Raw genomic sequence first — 14851 nt, 5'->3', positions numbered from 1 at the left:
CACCATGAAAGGTTTTCCTCCTTTCCCCCCCTGCTGCTGGTGATGGCTTATCTTAAGTGATCACTCTCCTTACAGTGTGTATGATAAACCCATTGTTTCATGTTCTCTGTGTGTGTGTATATAAATTTCTCCTCTGTTTTTTCCACCAAATGCATCCGATGAAGTGAGCTGTATCTCACGAAAGCTTATGCTCTAATAAATTTGTTAGTCTCTAAGGTGCCACAAGTACTCCTTTTCTTTTTGCATGAATTGAGTATTACTGTGTAAGTGGATGCTGCAGATGTTTAGAGTGGCAGTACAAAAACTAAAGTGAACGTGAGTCTGTGACCATCCATAACACAGCATTTCAATAGAAGATCTAATGAAGTATCTCAAATACATATGCTAGGAAAGGCTTGCTTTATTTATTTATTAGTGTATGTGCGTTAGTAGATTCTCAGACTTTCCTGTGTGAAAACATATTTACATATCTACTAGTGGCTTTCAAAGCAAGCTCTGGTTTATAAAATGGCTTATTATATTTCAGTTACAGGCTACAAGTTTTAATGTTAAGCCTTTGTGACATTCATGATTAATGAAGACCAGTTATATATGATACTGGTGTGTGCGGAGGGTTCCAAATGTTGATATGCTGTGTTTCTTCATATTTTCTCATCATGCTTTTTGTAGAAAGAAGATGCCATCGATGACGCACTGAGTTCCAGACATAAAGTCAAGGAGCTTTCGGTAATAGATGGCCGGAGAGCTCAGAACTGCAATATTCTTCTCTCCAGGTATTGTTGATATTTTTTCCCTTCAAAGAAACTGGTTATTAGGTGCTACTTGTGTCCTGTGAGAGGACCTAGAGACTTTTTACTAACTGTATCATTCTAAGCTCTGATACTTGTGAGCTGAAAAGAATAATGCCCTGAACTGGAGATCATGCTGTAATTCCCTCTCGAGGGATTCTAATAACTGAAACTCTGGGAATAAAACCAGAGGAGTTTCACTGACACCTGAACCCAGATATGGAATTACATCTTCCATTTATGTATAGTTTTGCAGAGGCAAGTGCATTTAAAAGGATACACAAGAATGCCTGATGTCAGTGCGGGAATGCTACGGGAACCATTGTTGCTGTTCAGAAAGGTTTAATTTTTATATCCTTTTTATACCGCAGATTTTCTTTACTTTTTTGGGGATATTTAAGAAGGACTCTGTTAAAATCATAAAGGGAAATAGATTCTAAATGCTCAATTAGGCAGAACACCCAAGGGTAAGTGGTCTCTGAGAGGTGGTAATTATATTTAGGCTTCTGAATGGTGGGGAGTGCTGTTTGGAAACTGATGTCCAATACTAGTAATGAGGGTTCAATGCACGACTTTTGATTTTTGGAGTGTGAATGATTTTCAGATTCAAACTATCCTTCTAGGATTAGGAGGCAACAAGGGAAGGTTTGGCAAGAGATTCTAAAGAATAGAGAGAGAATTATAGACCCCACTACATTTCCAAAGATATTTTCATTCATCAAGACTATAATTCATTTGAAGAGGTTCAGAGCTACAAGCAAAACCCCTCTGACTTTGCCCTGGATGTGATGTCATTGGACTCCCTTGATGAAATTAGTCTCACAATCTGGAAGGGATTACATCATTGCTTAATTACTATGAGTAATTTAATCTAGTCTTTAAAACTAAATTCTGTTTACATGCTAAAAGGAGCACTTTAGCAAAGTAAATGGATTAGACTAATTTTATGTGAAAATACAAGCCAGTCTAGTCTGGAGTGCAAATGAGAATGATTAAATAAATGATAAATACTTTTTAAAAAATACCTTTCCTGACCCATTTAGGAAATGTCTCCTTCCGTACATGAAAATGTTGATATTGCGTATAAGCTAAGAATCACTTTAAAGGTATCATGTGGAATTTGGGTAGGTCCAGTTTTTCAACTTCTCAATGCCTAAATTCCATGTTTCATAGAAATGTAGGGCTAGAAGGGACCTCGAGAGATCACCAAATCCAGCCTCCTGTGTGGGAGCAGGGCCAAATGAACCTAGACCATCCCTGACAGGTGTTTGTCCAACCTGTTCTTAAAATCTCCAGTGATGAGGATTCCACAGCTCCTTGGTAGCCTGTTCCAGTGCTTAATTACTCTTACAGTTAAGAAACTTTTCCTGATGTCTAACCTAAATCTCCCTTGCTGTCGATTAAGCCCATTACTACTTGTGCTTCTTTTAACAGCCATGAAGAACAGTTACTCAGTCCTCTTTATAGCAGTCGTTACATTTGAAGAGTGTTATCAGGTCCGTCCCCATCCTGTCCTCCCTCCCCCCCCCGTCTTCTTTTCTCAAAACTAAACATGGCCAGTTTTTTAACCTTTTCTAATTGGTCTGGTTTTCTAAACATTTTATTGTTTTTGTTGCTCTCCTCTGGCTCTCTCCAATTTATCCTAAAGGGTGGCGCCCAGAATGGACACAGGACTCCATGTGTGTCCTCACCAGTGCTGAGTGGGATAATTACCTCCTGTGTCTGTCTTCACTCCTGTTATTGCATCCCAGAATATTAGCTTTTTTCACAACTGTATCACCTTATTGACTCTTATTCAATTCGTGATCCACTATAAACCCCAGATCCTTTTCAGCTGCATTACCACCTAGCCAGGTAATCCCCATTTTGTAGTTGTGCATTTGATTTTTTTTCCTTCCTAAGTAAACTATTTTGCCCTTGTCTTTATTGAATTTCATCTTGTTTATTTCAGATCAATTCTCTAATTTGTCAAGGTTGTTTTAAATTCTAACCCTGTCCTCCAAAGTGCTTGCAACCTCTCCTGTCATGGCCTAAGGGTCTTGACCGGAGGCCCACAAGCTTCCTAGGAGCAGCCATGCTCCAACCCTCCGCCTGGCAGCCTGCTTGCAATAATTTGCCTGGGACCTATGAAAGCCAGCCCCAATGTGAGGTTCTGCCCCGAAGTCCTATCGGCAAAGTCCCAGAGCAGCTGATTGGGCACTCCTCCTACATAAGCCAGCATTAGGAACAGGAAGCTGTCCGAACAACTGGGCACCACCCTGCTGTGCACTATGTGCCTTGTGCGCCCCACTCCGGTTTCCCTGGCTTGACTCCTGACACCTGAATTGTGGTTCCCAGTCTCCTCTTTGTCTCCTGCTTCTGACCTCTCGGTATCCTGACCCAGCCAACTCTTGACTCCTGTCTCGTGCATGTGGATTCTAGCTCTGGCTGCTAGGTCTGGCTGCTCACCACTTGGCTATGACTGCTCCCAGCTTGGTGTCACCTGCAAGTTTTAAAAGCATCCGGTCCGCTCTATTATTCAAGTCATTAATGAAAACATTGAATAGTACTAGACCCACAACTGACCCCTGCAGAACCACACAAGATGCACCCTCCCGGTTTGACAGTGAACAATTGATAACTACTCTTTGAATACAGTCTTTCAACCACTTATGCACCCACCATGTAGTACTTTCATCTAGACCATATCTCCCTAGTTTGCTTATGAGCGTGTCATGTAGGACTGTGTGAAAAACCTTCCTAAAATCAAGATACGTCACATCTACTGCTTTCCCCCACACCCTCTCCACAAGTCCAGTAACCCTGTGAAAGAAGGAAATTAGGTTGGTTTGCCATATTTGTTCATTATAACCCTGTTCTCCTCCAGGCGTTGACAAATTGATTGTTTAATAATTTGTTCCAGTATCTTTCCAAGTATCAAAGTTAGGCTGACTGGTCTATAATTCTCTGGGCCCTCCTTTTTAAAGATAGGGACTATGTTTGCCCTTTACCCCTCTTCTGTGACCTCACCCATCCTCAATGAGTTCTAGAAGATAATTACTGGCAGTTCCAAGATTGCATCTGCTAGTTCCTCAAGTACCCTAGGATGAATTTCATCAGGCCGTGCTAGCTTGAATACATTTAACTTTATCTAAATGTTCTTTAACCTCTTCTTTCCCTATATTGGCTTAAGTTCCTTCCCCCTTATTTTTAATATTAATTGTGTTGAGTATCTGGTCACCATTAACCTTTTCAGTGAAGATTGAAGCAAAATAGGCATTAAACACCTCAGCCTTCTTGATGTCATCAGTTACTAGCAATCCTTCCCCACTAAGCAGGCGTGTTTTGCTTTTTCTTTCTTTTGTTCCTAATGTATTTAAAGAACTCTCTGGCCACGTTCCTAGCAAGTCAAGACCCAGGGCCTGGGTGGAAGCGTCCAGAATCAAAATGCCTGTCATGAGCAAGCAGAGGGAGCGCTAGCAGTGGAGTTGATGTGCCATTTTCCTCCCATTGTGGGATCTTCCTTGTATAATATCTGCAAGTCAAGGAGATGAAAAAACCCAACCCCGATCTCTCTGTCTGCCTTTGCTGGTGAACGCCACTGGCTAACTCCACTGGCTAACTCCTTTAGTCTCCTTCATCTCACCAACACCATGTCTAGATAAGAATAAATAAAACTAATGTTTCAGAAAAGGGGAAGCTTATTTTCCTTGTAAAATTATGCAATACCTCTTTTAAAAATACCTTTTTTTTCTTTTTTCTTTTTAAAAAGCATGGTTAATTTTCCCTGGGGTGCATTTCTTCAGTGTATCCTAGATGTCTCGCTTTGTCCTGGAGACAAAGTTAACCCTCAGTACAGCAAGCTGTATGTAAACCTTTGCATTTTAAATGTCTTCCCTCCCATAGCTATTTGATGCCTTATCTCCAAAGATTTGCTTAAAAAAAAGGGGGACAGGAAAAGAAATCTTAACTCAGAATAAGCTCAAAGAGGTGGGAAAATATTGAATAAAAAAAGTCTCATCATTGAGGAAATTTCCCTAAACAGGGCAATTTAAAGGAAAATAACTTAACATTTAGGAAGTTGGTTGCCTCACTTCCTGACAAGTTAAGTTGATTGTGTTTGCATTGTGAACTGGCTTTGGCCCCAGTTTAACTAAGCATTTAAGCATGTGCTTATTTTAAACACATGAATGGTCCTTTTGACTTTGGTTGGGGCTACTCACATACTGAATTTTAAAGCATATTTTTAAGGGCCTCAGGACCTCAGTTTGTTTTTCTAACGAGCCTTCCCCCTCCAGTGTGGAGCTGGTGAGGAACCAGTAGCCTCTTTTCTTCATAACCCACCCTCTCATTAGACTGGTAACGAGGGCAGTGCATTAGCCAGCTGATTCCTTTCTTCATGGGAAGTGACCTGAGCCTGACTGAGGACTATGGTGGTCTCTTCATGCCTCTGACACTGGCTTCTTCTGTGGCCTTGAACAAGTCACATAACGTGTCTGCCTCAGTTTCCCCTTCTGTAAGATTGGCTTAAATATTCTTATCTCCCTTATAGAATGTGTTGAATATTAGTTAATATTTGTAAGTTGATTTGACTGTGGAAAACACCAAATAGTCTTACAGGGGAATGCTATGGTCTTTTGCGGGAATTTTTAAACTACAGTGTATTATTTTTTTATATTCTCCTTAATGTAAGAAGTGAAATAAGCCAGAAATAGACACTTGACAGATCCAAATAGAGCTTATTTGCTGAAATGGGCCGTTTGATGTTTCCTTGATCTTCAGCCTGCAGTTAAGTACAGCCTGGACTCTGTGTGCTGGACAATAGTAGTTCTGTAGCTGAGAGGTAATTTGACCTGGTGTGAGCTTTTACTGAGCTTGAAGGACAGGCCTGTCTTTGACTGCGTGAGTTTGGTGCCTGTTTTCAATTTAATGACACGGGAGGACCAGCCACTCTGTCATGCCGACATTTTACTTCACAGCATGTTTGGAGAGGCTTGTGCGGTTTATATAACTAACTTTCAGAGCTTCGGTAGCAGCCCTAAGGTTGATCCTGCAAACCTTTGCTGCTGTAAGTAGTGAAGCCAATAGAATTACAGTAGCAAGCGCTATGCTCAGCAGTAAGGCCCACATCCTCAAAGATATTTAGGTGCCTAATTCCTGTTGAAGTCAGTGCGAGTTAGGCACCTCAGTACCTTTGAGGATCTGGGCCCAAGTGTTTGCTGGATCAAGGCCCATGTTAAGTTACTTGTGCAGTGCCATAAAGCTACACGACTCTTTACAAGCAGGTGAGAAATCAGGTCCCTGCCCCTTAAAGCTTGCAGACTGCTTACTCTTAACACAAAATGGATGAGAGGAAGGAGGGCCTTGCCTTGCGGGGAAGGAACTGCACAGGATGCCCCAGTGTTTAGTGCACTACCCTGAGACTTTGGAGCTCTAGGTTCAACTCTTTGCTCTGCCACAGACTTCTTGGGTGATCTTGGGCAAGTCACTTAGCCTCTGTGTGCCTCAGTTCCCTATCTGTAAAATGGGGATAATAGCATTGCCCTGCCTCCTAGGTATTGTGAGGACAAATTCATGCACTTTGTTCTATGGTGTATTGTGTGAACCTAGAGAGAGTTACTTAGTTGTCTCACAGTGAATGCTGTCATGTTTCTGTATCTGTGGAACACCAGTAGACATTTTTATTAGAGTTTTGCATGTGAAAAGACTGCACAGTCAGCTCTTCATTTAGCCTAGACATTTGTAAGCTAAACAACCATTGTCTGGTTGGCAGCGTGGAAAGATTATGGCTGGCTAGATACTTTATCTCTCTTTCTTGATGTTTGCCTGCTTTTCTTGTTTTGGGAGAAATTGCTGCTTAGTGAGATCACTAGATTTTCCTCAAACTAGTAATGTAACATGGAAATATTTTTGACATTTCTTTTTTTAGTATAGCTCAAAGCATGCTGATGTCAATGCATTTTGGGCCTCTTTCAACAAACCACCGCATCACAGCTTCTGCTCTGGTCAGGTTTTTCTAGTGCAGGAGGCATGTAGAGTGTTTTATAAGATGCAAATTAATACGTTAGTGTGTCTATTTCTAAATCTTGTGTAGGTGAAGGGCTGGTTTTGTTTCTCTCTTCTGCGAGCCTGTGTCGAGCATGTTTCTTAATTGAATGTAGCTTTTCAAGAGGCCACGCCTCTTTCAATGTGGAATTTGTTTTTTCCTTTCACACTTTTATTAGGTTCTCCATTCACCTCTCCAAAGCCGCCCCAAATACCCTGCATTGGCCAAGCTTGCGAACTGTCACTTTGCATCTCTAAGTTGCGGGGTTTAAATCCCCATGACAGCAAATATTGTGACCCCGTTCCTCTCAGACGGTTTGTGTTCGACAGCTGCTGCCAGCAGTGATAGGCTTGTAGCTTTCACTGGCCTCTTTCCCATCAAATTGTCTGAGAAGTTGTTTAATTCCAGCACCGGGTGATTTCTCTCTCAAGATATTAAGGAACACTCTAGTTCTAAGAAGCATTGCAATTCTTGGCATTCATTTTGGGTCACTTCTGGGAAAAGTTTTTAAACTTGGCATATAACGAACAGGCTTTATGAAAAGTCTGTAGTAGGACTCCAGTTCAGATAGGGCCCAGGATGTTTGTGATGGAAATGTAATTGTTACCTATTGGCTGAACAGTGACCTACATGGCATCAGTTAGTGGTCTCTGCCCTAGCTCCCATGCATGGGTGTAAAACTAGCTTTATGTAGTCACCTAGAAAATGCACTGTTACACCTGGCATTAATTATGACCCTTGTTGGTAGTCTGCACAGGAAAACCAGGGCCTAGCTGGGTAAGGAGACTGAGCTGTGTGCTTCTCCCTAGAGGTGGTACCTCACAGATCCAGAATAGGGATCACTGGTGGAGCATGAGAGAAGGTGGCATTGCCACTTTTCAGGCCATGCTTTTAGTTTAAATTCAGTCTTCAGTGATCTTGGTACCGGCCAGACTGACCTAGTAACTGGCCAAGTCAGAGGGTTTGGATGTGCTAGAACATGAAACCACACAGAAAACCACCCCGAAGACCACTGCAGTTCCCTGCGTTCTGGTTCTGTCATCTGGTAAAAGGTGGCTGTTCAGTGGAGCTAATGTGTTCATTTCTGGGGGAAGGTGCAAAGCTTTTTGATGTGATTAGTCTGCCTGGAGGCCGTTTAACCATCTAAAAGCCAGAGCGACAGGGCTGCTCCCTGGCAGGAGTGAAGCTAATGTAGTGGCCCTCAAGTTAGGCTTCAGGAGAGGACAAGTTCAACACCCCATTGGGACTGATCAAAGTAAGGGAGCGGTTGCATTTCTGTGTCCTCCAGAGAAAACCATTCTATAGTTTTGTCATATGAAACCAATGATTTCATGCCTGTTTCAGCCTTTGAACCGTTTGCAGACCACAAGCAGCATAAGCCTTGTCCAACTGTTTGAGGCGATGCAGTGAGATTTCATTGGCGCGGCAAGCTACGCAAGCGTGACTGAAGTGTGTAATCCTAAATAAACAAACCCGATGGATGACCCTACAGGTCTGATTATCTCAGTCTTGGCCCTTATCGCAGTAGCATCCGAGCATCCCGCAGGCATTTGTGTGTCTGTCTTCACTGCAGACCTGTGATGACAGGGAAGTGTTATGCTCATTTAGCAGGTGGGGAACTGAGGCCCAGGTGACTTGCCCAAGGTCACATAGGAAATCTGTGTTTGAAATGGGAATTGGAGCCAATTCTCCAGAGTTCCAGCTAGAACCCTGTCCGCTAGGCCATCCTTCCTTCCTTGCTAGATGTCTGTCCGAGACAGGGAGGATACCCCCAGCATACAGCTACATGTTGCTGCAGGTGTGACAGCTTCCCCCCCAACCCCCATGTCCATTTAACAGCAGTACCCATGCCTTCTCTGGTGGCAGCTTTTGATGTGGGCACCGCATGGTACCATCATTGCTCTCTTCCCCCCAGGTCAGGCACCGTTTTTCCTCCTTGTTTTTGGATGAGCTCTCTTGTGATGCCCTTGTATTGTGGTCATTGGTGTCGAAAGTAAAGGAGAACTGAATAGCGTAGAATAAAACTGAGCTTAAAGTGAACTTTGAGCAAATACTTTCAGGACTTTTTTTTTTTCCTGACTCTTCACCCCCAATCTTGAAATCTTAAAGATTCAAAGTAATGGAGAATCCATCATATCCCGTGATAGATTATTCCAATGGGCCATTGCCCTTACTGTTTAAATCAAGATGTGCCTTCCTATTTGAATGTCTGTATCTTCAACTTCCAGCGATCAGATCTCGTTATGTCTTTGTTTGCTAAATTAGAACTCTATTATCAGAAATCTTCTCTCAGTGTGGGTACTATTAAACCACTATCAAGTCCCCTCTTGACCTTCTTTTTGTTAAGCTAAATAGATGGAACTTAAGTCTCTTTTTAAAGCAGTGATACTCAGACCTCAGTAGTTCAGAAGCCAAATTAGTGATCAACATTATCCAAAAGAGCTACAGTTGTGTGAATTCATGGTTTTTATTTACTATACATATGCCTCTAAAGAAGAGGGGTTTTTACCCCTGAAAGCTTATGCCCAAATAAATCTGTTTGTCTTTAAGGTGCCACCGGACTCCTCGTTGTTTATATAGGCCTTGAATCATTCTTGTGGCTCTTTTCTGAAATCTGTCCAATATTGCAACATCCTTTTTGAAGCATGAACACCAGAATTGGACAATGTTTCCAGTAATGGTCTCAACAATGCCTTATACAATCGCAACAAATAATACTTCACGTTAATAGATCCTGTTAATTAAGCACAATTGGCTGTTTTCAAATGTTAACTTGGTGGTTTGTTCTTTTTAAAGACTCTTTCTGTGTATATAGAAGTAGTTTTCTGCTTTTAACAATGCTTTTTGAATCCTAAGAATTCAGACAATTTTCCCCCAAATGAGCAAATTCTATTTCTGAAAATGCATTGTAGTTATTTTTGCACAGGAATACCAAAATGATTATGTTTGCTAAATTATTTCCTGTAACTGTTATGTGGCTAAACCACTGCCATGCTTTGGTTAGGAGCTGATTTCATGTGCAGCTGAATGTGGTATTTATTCACTCAGGGTGTAATTCGCTCTGTGCGCAGGGGACTAGCATGATGCCCATGCACCACTCAAATCCTGTTTAAGCCCATAGGGATGATGGTTAGAATAATTTTACAATTGGGAAAGTGTGTGTGGTCACTCTCGCATAACTTGTAAATAAACAGCTGAACGGATTGTGCTCAAATTTTACCAAGGGCAGGGGTGGGAAATGGCTTTCAGGCACAGAGAATACATAGACAATCAATGCAAGAAAGTGAATTTTTCAGTAGATTGGTGTGTGTGAAATCCAGGGAATCACAATGCTGACTTGAACCATCCCTACCAGCTCCTGATACTGCAACATGTGCAAGTTCTGTTGGTTTTTTTTCCTTGTGCAAGTTCACCCTATAACGCTCTCTCTTGTAGGCATGCATTTAAAGGGAAACGGAGGCTGTGCTGTTCAAACCTAGGCTAAATGAGGTGGAATCCAGACAAAGCCTCGGAGGGTGCTAAGAGCACACAAATAGACACAGTGTTGAAAATAAAACAGCCCAAGTGTTCCAATAATATGCAAATGCCATGCTCACTCCCTGGAATGAACACTCTTTCATTAACTCTACAGAGGGGGGGTGTTTTCCGTTTGTATCTAAATTATTCCATCCACCATAATGCAAAATAGGAAGAGAAGCAAGCAAAGCCCTCCCAGTGAGCGGGGTAGGGAATTCTGCAGATGCATTTAGCCCTAATCACTGGCTGGTGAAACCAAGGAGGAGGAGCTGAATGTGGTGTAGGGTTTTTGTTTGTTGTTTTGTTCCCCTTCCCCACATTCCCCACCACCACTCCTTTGACTGAAGTGGGGGCCAGGATGTTATCCAAAGTGCCTAGATTCTGTGGTGTTTGGTGCCAAATCAATAGGGAGTATAGCAAATGATTTTTTTATTTGTTGTTCTGCATTTGCCTACCTTTTCAGAAGGGATTAATGGCTTGCCTATGTTGAGAGTTAGGCTGTGAATCCACAGCACACTAGCTTGCTTTGCACTAACTGGCCATGTGGACCATGCTGCTGTGCATTAAATGGTCCATAGTGAGCTCTGACGTACAGCTGTTTGGAAACAGCAGTGCTGTAGCAGGGTCCACATGGAGGCTCAATGTGCAGTAAACTAGTACGGTAGAGTTCACGCATGAACTCTCCATGTAGACAAGCCCTAGTAATTTTGGGTGCCTTCATTTTTTGGCTTCCAGCCTGAGACACAGGAAAGGGTTGATTTTCAAAAAGCGCTGAGCCCCCATTCTCTGGAAATCAAGCAGTTGGGTGTCTCAAGTTGGGCACCTGAAAATTGAGACACCCAGAATGACTAGTTACGGCTGAAAATTTCAGCTCTTGTTTTTTGAGGTAGTTTCTTTTTTTAATAGACTCCAACCTGAGGTTGTCTGATGTCAGAGAAAGTGGAAAAAGTAAATTAAACCTCAAAAAGATGTCAAGGGGCAGCAAAAGTTTGCTAGTTTACACACACAGTTTGTCCTATAATCACGTGGAAAATAATAATAATGAGCCAAATCCAGCGATCGTGACTTAGTCAAAGTCCCATTAAAGTCGATGGGGAAATTGCCTGAGTCAGCGTAATCAACTGGTGAGTTGCAGGCCCCTGTCTGTACCCGATCCACAGAGGATATGAGCATATTACAGCCCCATGTAGGAAGTAGTGACTCTCTAGCTCAAACTATTGTAGCTCTGGTAGTCAATCCCCAGTGTGTCGGCCAAGATGGCGGCTGTCACATGAGGACCTTAATATTTGGCTCCATAGAAAAGAAATGAATTGCCGTGTTATGGATATAACAGACTGTGTAGCGGTATTTTAAAAAAGGGTGGCCGACAAGAACACGCGCACTTTCAGAGAACATTCCCAGGCCACTTTGCAGCAGGAGGAAAGGTAAATATCACCAGGTCTCCTTCAGCTGTGAAGATCGATCTTCTGCAGCTTTACATGTGCTTCCAAATGATCTGGTCTTGTAACTGAATGAGTCCTTGACCAAGCCGCGTTGTTGCCTCCAAGGTGGAGTACATACAGTGAAGTGATTGACCCAGGCCAAGGGTGTGGAATGGACTGAAAGGAAGGATTTTAACTGTAAACACTTTCCTTAGCAATCTTACTCCTATATAACTGCCAATTTTTAACATGCTAATTGGCCAAATAATAAGTGTCTGCTGAAAAACAACCAGGTAATAAGTCAAAGGGAGGAAGATATTATTCACCTCCACTCTCCTTCTGTGTCACTCATGGCATGGAGTAGAAGAGCTGTCTTGTTGTTCAGGTGTTAAATTATAATTGGATGAAACTAACCTCTCCTTCCAGCTTGTATTGCCCTCCCCCGACCTTGTAATATGAGGAATTCTACAGCAGTGAGTCAAACAGAAAAGGGTCCTGCTTGCATCCCTTGAGCTGATCTCTGATTCTTATGCAAGGCCCTGAGGGAAGTTCAGATCTGCGGAAAGGATTTGCCGTATTGTTGAGGGGTGTGCTTGGGTTACTGGATGAGTCTTGCCTAAATTGTCCAGGCAAAACAGCATCATGAAGAACCAATGTTGGTAATGCAAATACTAGGCTGCATTTCATGTGTGAATAAGTCTTCTGAACATCCTTTTATTTCATTTCCCAGGCTGAAATTATCAAATGATGAAATCAAACATGCAATTTTAACAATGGATGAACAAGAGGACCTGCCGAAAGACATGTTAGAGCAGGTGAATGACAGACGCTTATTGTCATGCTAATTGTTGTGCCTGGTTGTTAGTAATGGATGCCTTTCAAAAAAAGGCAACGACTTGTGACAGATTATTGAACGGTAGGCTTAAAATGATTCCGAGTGAGTAGCTGGGATTTGCGACACAGAAATGAGCTTGTCCACAGAGCCTTTACAACACCTTTGCTCTCCAAAGCAGAGGATGTGCCACTCAGAAAATGTGACCTAAACAGTATTTACTGATCATGTTTTCATAACCACAGATCCTTGTGCTCAGATTCCAGCAATACATTTGACATCATAGGGGACTGCTCACTCCAATCAATGGTTTGCTGTTGCTAGACAAAATCCCAATTTCTGGAAGTACGTCAGATGAGGAGTCTCCTGCACCAGTGCTATTCCAGTTTTAGGCTTCTGTCCCTCCTTTTAAAACCAATGGAGTTCTGCTGGTGCATAGCTGGAGCAGTGCAGCAGTGAGTCTGGCCCCAGATCCTTTCCTTGCAGTGCTGTTTTGCAGGTTCCCTGAGCTAGGGCTCACGTTGGTATGCAGAGCATGAAGATGACATTCTGTTCAAGCTAGAACTGGCAAGTGTAGATTCATTGACTTCGGTGCACACCATGTTACTTCCATACGAATCTGATTAGTCACTGGGACTCCCAGCCCATGAATGCTATCAGGCAATGTTGTCACAATCCTGATTTCTTTATTGATTGAACTTCTACAGGGCGTTTGGCCCTTCACAAAGAAACCAGACACAAGGCTCCAGCTCCTTAGAGTAAGTGCTTTCATTCAGATTAGTGACGCACAGTACATGCGGTGCGGTGGAGGTAGGAATTTAAAAGTGAATCAAAAGGAAAGGCTTGTTATTTCCTAATGGAGGCGGGGCAGCTGCCCCTCCTTGGCATGATTTTATTTAAAGAGCCATTTTATAAAAGCAGTAGGCACCAGAGTGTGGTGATGCTGCCTGACTAACATCACCACACCTCGAGCCAAGCTCTCCGTGTGGGAGGGCAGCTCCGCACCCTGGAATGCCTCATTGCTTGAGCAATGTTGTCTCCAGGGGACTCTAGCTCTGCCGGATCGATTCACTCCAGGCAGAAATGTGAAATTACGGGTTTATTTATCTGCTTAAAAAGTAAGGGCCATTGGTTTAGCCAAATGGACAGAATTCAAAGGGCAAGTCAAGAGTCTTGATCTTGCTGTGTACCCCTTTGCACAGCAGCATTGGCACAGTCAGCCATCTGAGGAACCACCTGCTATGGGGATATCCCCAGATGGCAGCTCCCTGCCTTTCCAGACAAAAGGGGGCACAGCTTTAGCCCTCCTGTCCAGTCCCTAGGGGCTGCAGGCAGCTGGGTATAATTGAGAGCTACTCTGTTGGTTTATTCTCGTTGGAATTTCCTGAGGGCTGACGGTTTTGTGCCCAGGTGGCTGCACTGCTGGTGTCCATTTGAGAAGGCATGTCATCCGCCAGCCTGGCACAGGGTCTCCTAGCTGGCGAGAGATGGTAGCAAGTCACTTGGGGATGCTGGAATAGGAGAGCTTAGCATCAGTGAGGGGTTGAGGGCCACCGTAAGCTGCAGGCTGCTTTGACCAGTTTGTGGGTGTGTAACTTTAACCAGATGAGATGACACCATGGCTGTAAGCTCCCACACATGCTTTTCTCTGCCCACCAGCATCGCCTCTCTCTCACTCCAGTTCTGCTTCAATCAGCTGTTCCTTATCCAGGAGCTGATATCAGCCAAGCACTAGTGGTGGTGCATTGACAGCAGACTGAGGGCCGCTTTCCCGGCAGTACCGAAGAGGCACTGATCTACATTCTAGCCAACTCAATACCTGAGCTAAAATACCTGAGTTCTAATTCCAGCTTTGACATTCAATCGCTGTGAGACCTTGGGCATCTCAGGGAAATAAACAAAGAACTATCCACTGTCTGTAAAGCAGAGATAATACTTCTACCTCCAGAGCAGAGTTGGGAGGATTAATTAGCTGGAATATAATTTGCAAGTAAAAACACCCTAATGGCAACCAGGGCTGGCCAAAAAACAAGAATTCTATTTTCTGAAAAGTTTTGAGGTTTATCATCATGGGGCTAAGACCTTTTGAAACTTTTCATGGAAAAAGCATGAGACACACCCCTGAATAGCTTGATGGTCATGACACTCACCTGGAAAGTGGGAGACCCAGGAATCCCTGCTCTGGATCAGGCAGAATCAAGACATGAACCTGAGTCATCCACATTCTATTGTGGGCTCTTGAATAGTCTGGGGTGGTTCTCGCTCTCTG

At 43.1% G+C, this 14851-nt stretch overlaps 1 protein-coding gene across 7 annotated transcripts in view; it reads left to right on the top strand.

The window, feature by feature from the left end:
- Positions 1–14851, top strand: part of DAAM1 (dishevelled associated activator of morphogenesis 1) — a 185860-nt gene that overhangs the window by 153693 nt on the left and 17316 nt on the right. For all 7 annotated transcript variants that reach the window (XM_038406734.2, XM_043516130.1, XM_038406735.2 and 4 more), the window contains 2 exons: positions 670–773; positions 12481–12565. In XM_038406734.2, the coding sequence (XP_038262662.1) occupies positions 670–773; positions 12481–12565 (189 nt within the window). The remainder of the gene's footprint in view (positions 1–669; positions 774–12480; positions 12566–14851) is intronic.

This window comes from Dermochelys coriacea, chromosome 6 (assembly GCF_009764565.3).
Source record: "Dermochelys coriacea isolate rDerCor1 chromosome 6, rDerCor1.pri.v4, whole genome shotgun sequence".
Lineage (NCBI taxonomy): Eukaryota > Metazoa > Chordata > Testudines > Dermochelyidae > Dermochelys > Dermochelys coriacea.
The sequence above is the reverse complement of the archived record's forward strand: the minus strand, read 5'-3'. Positions and strand labels throughout refer to the sequence as shown.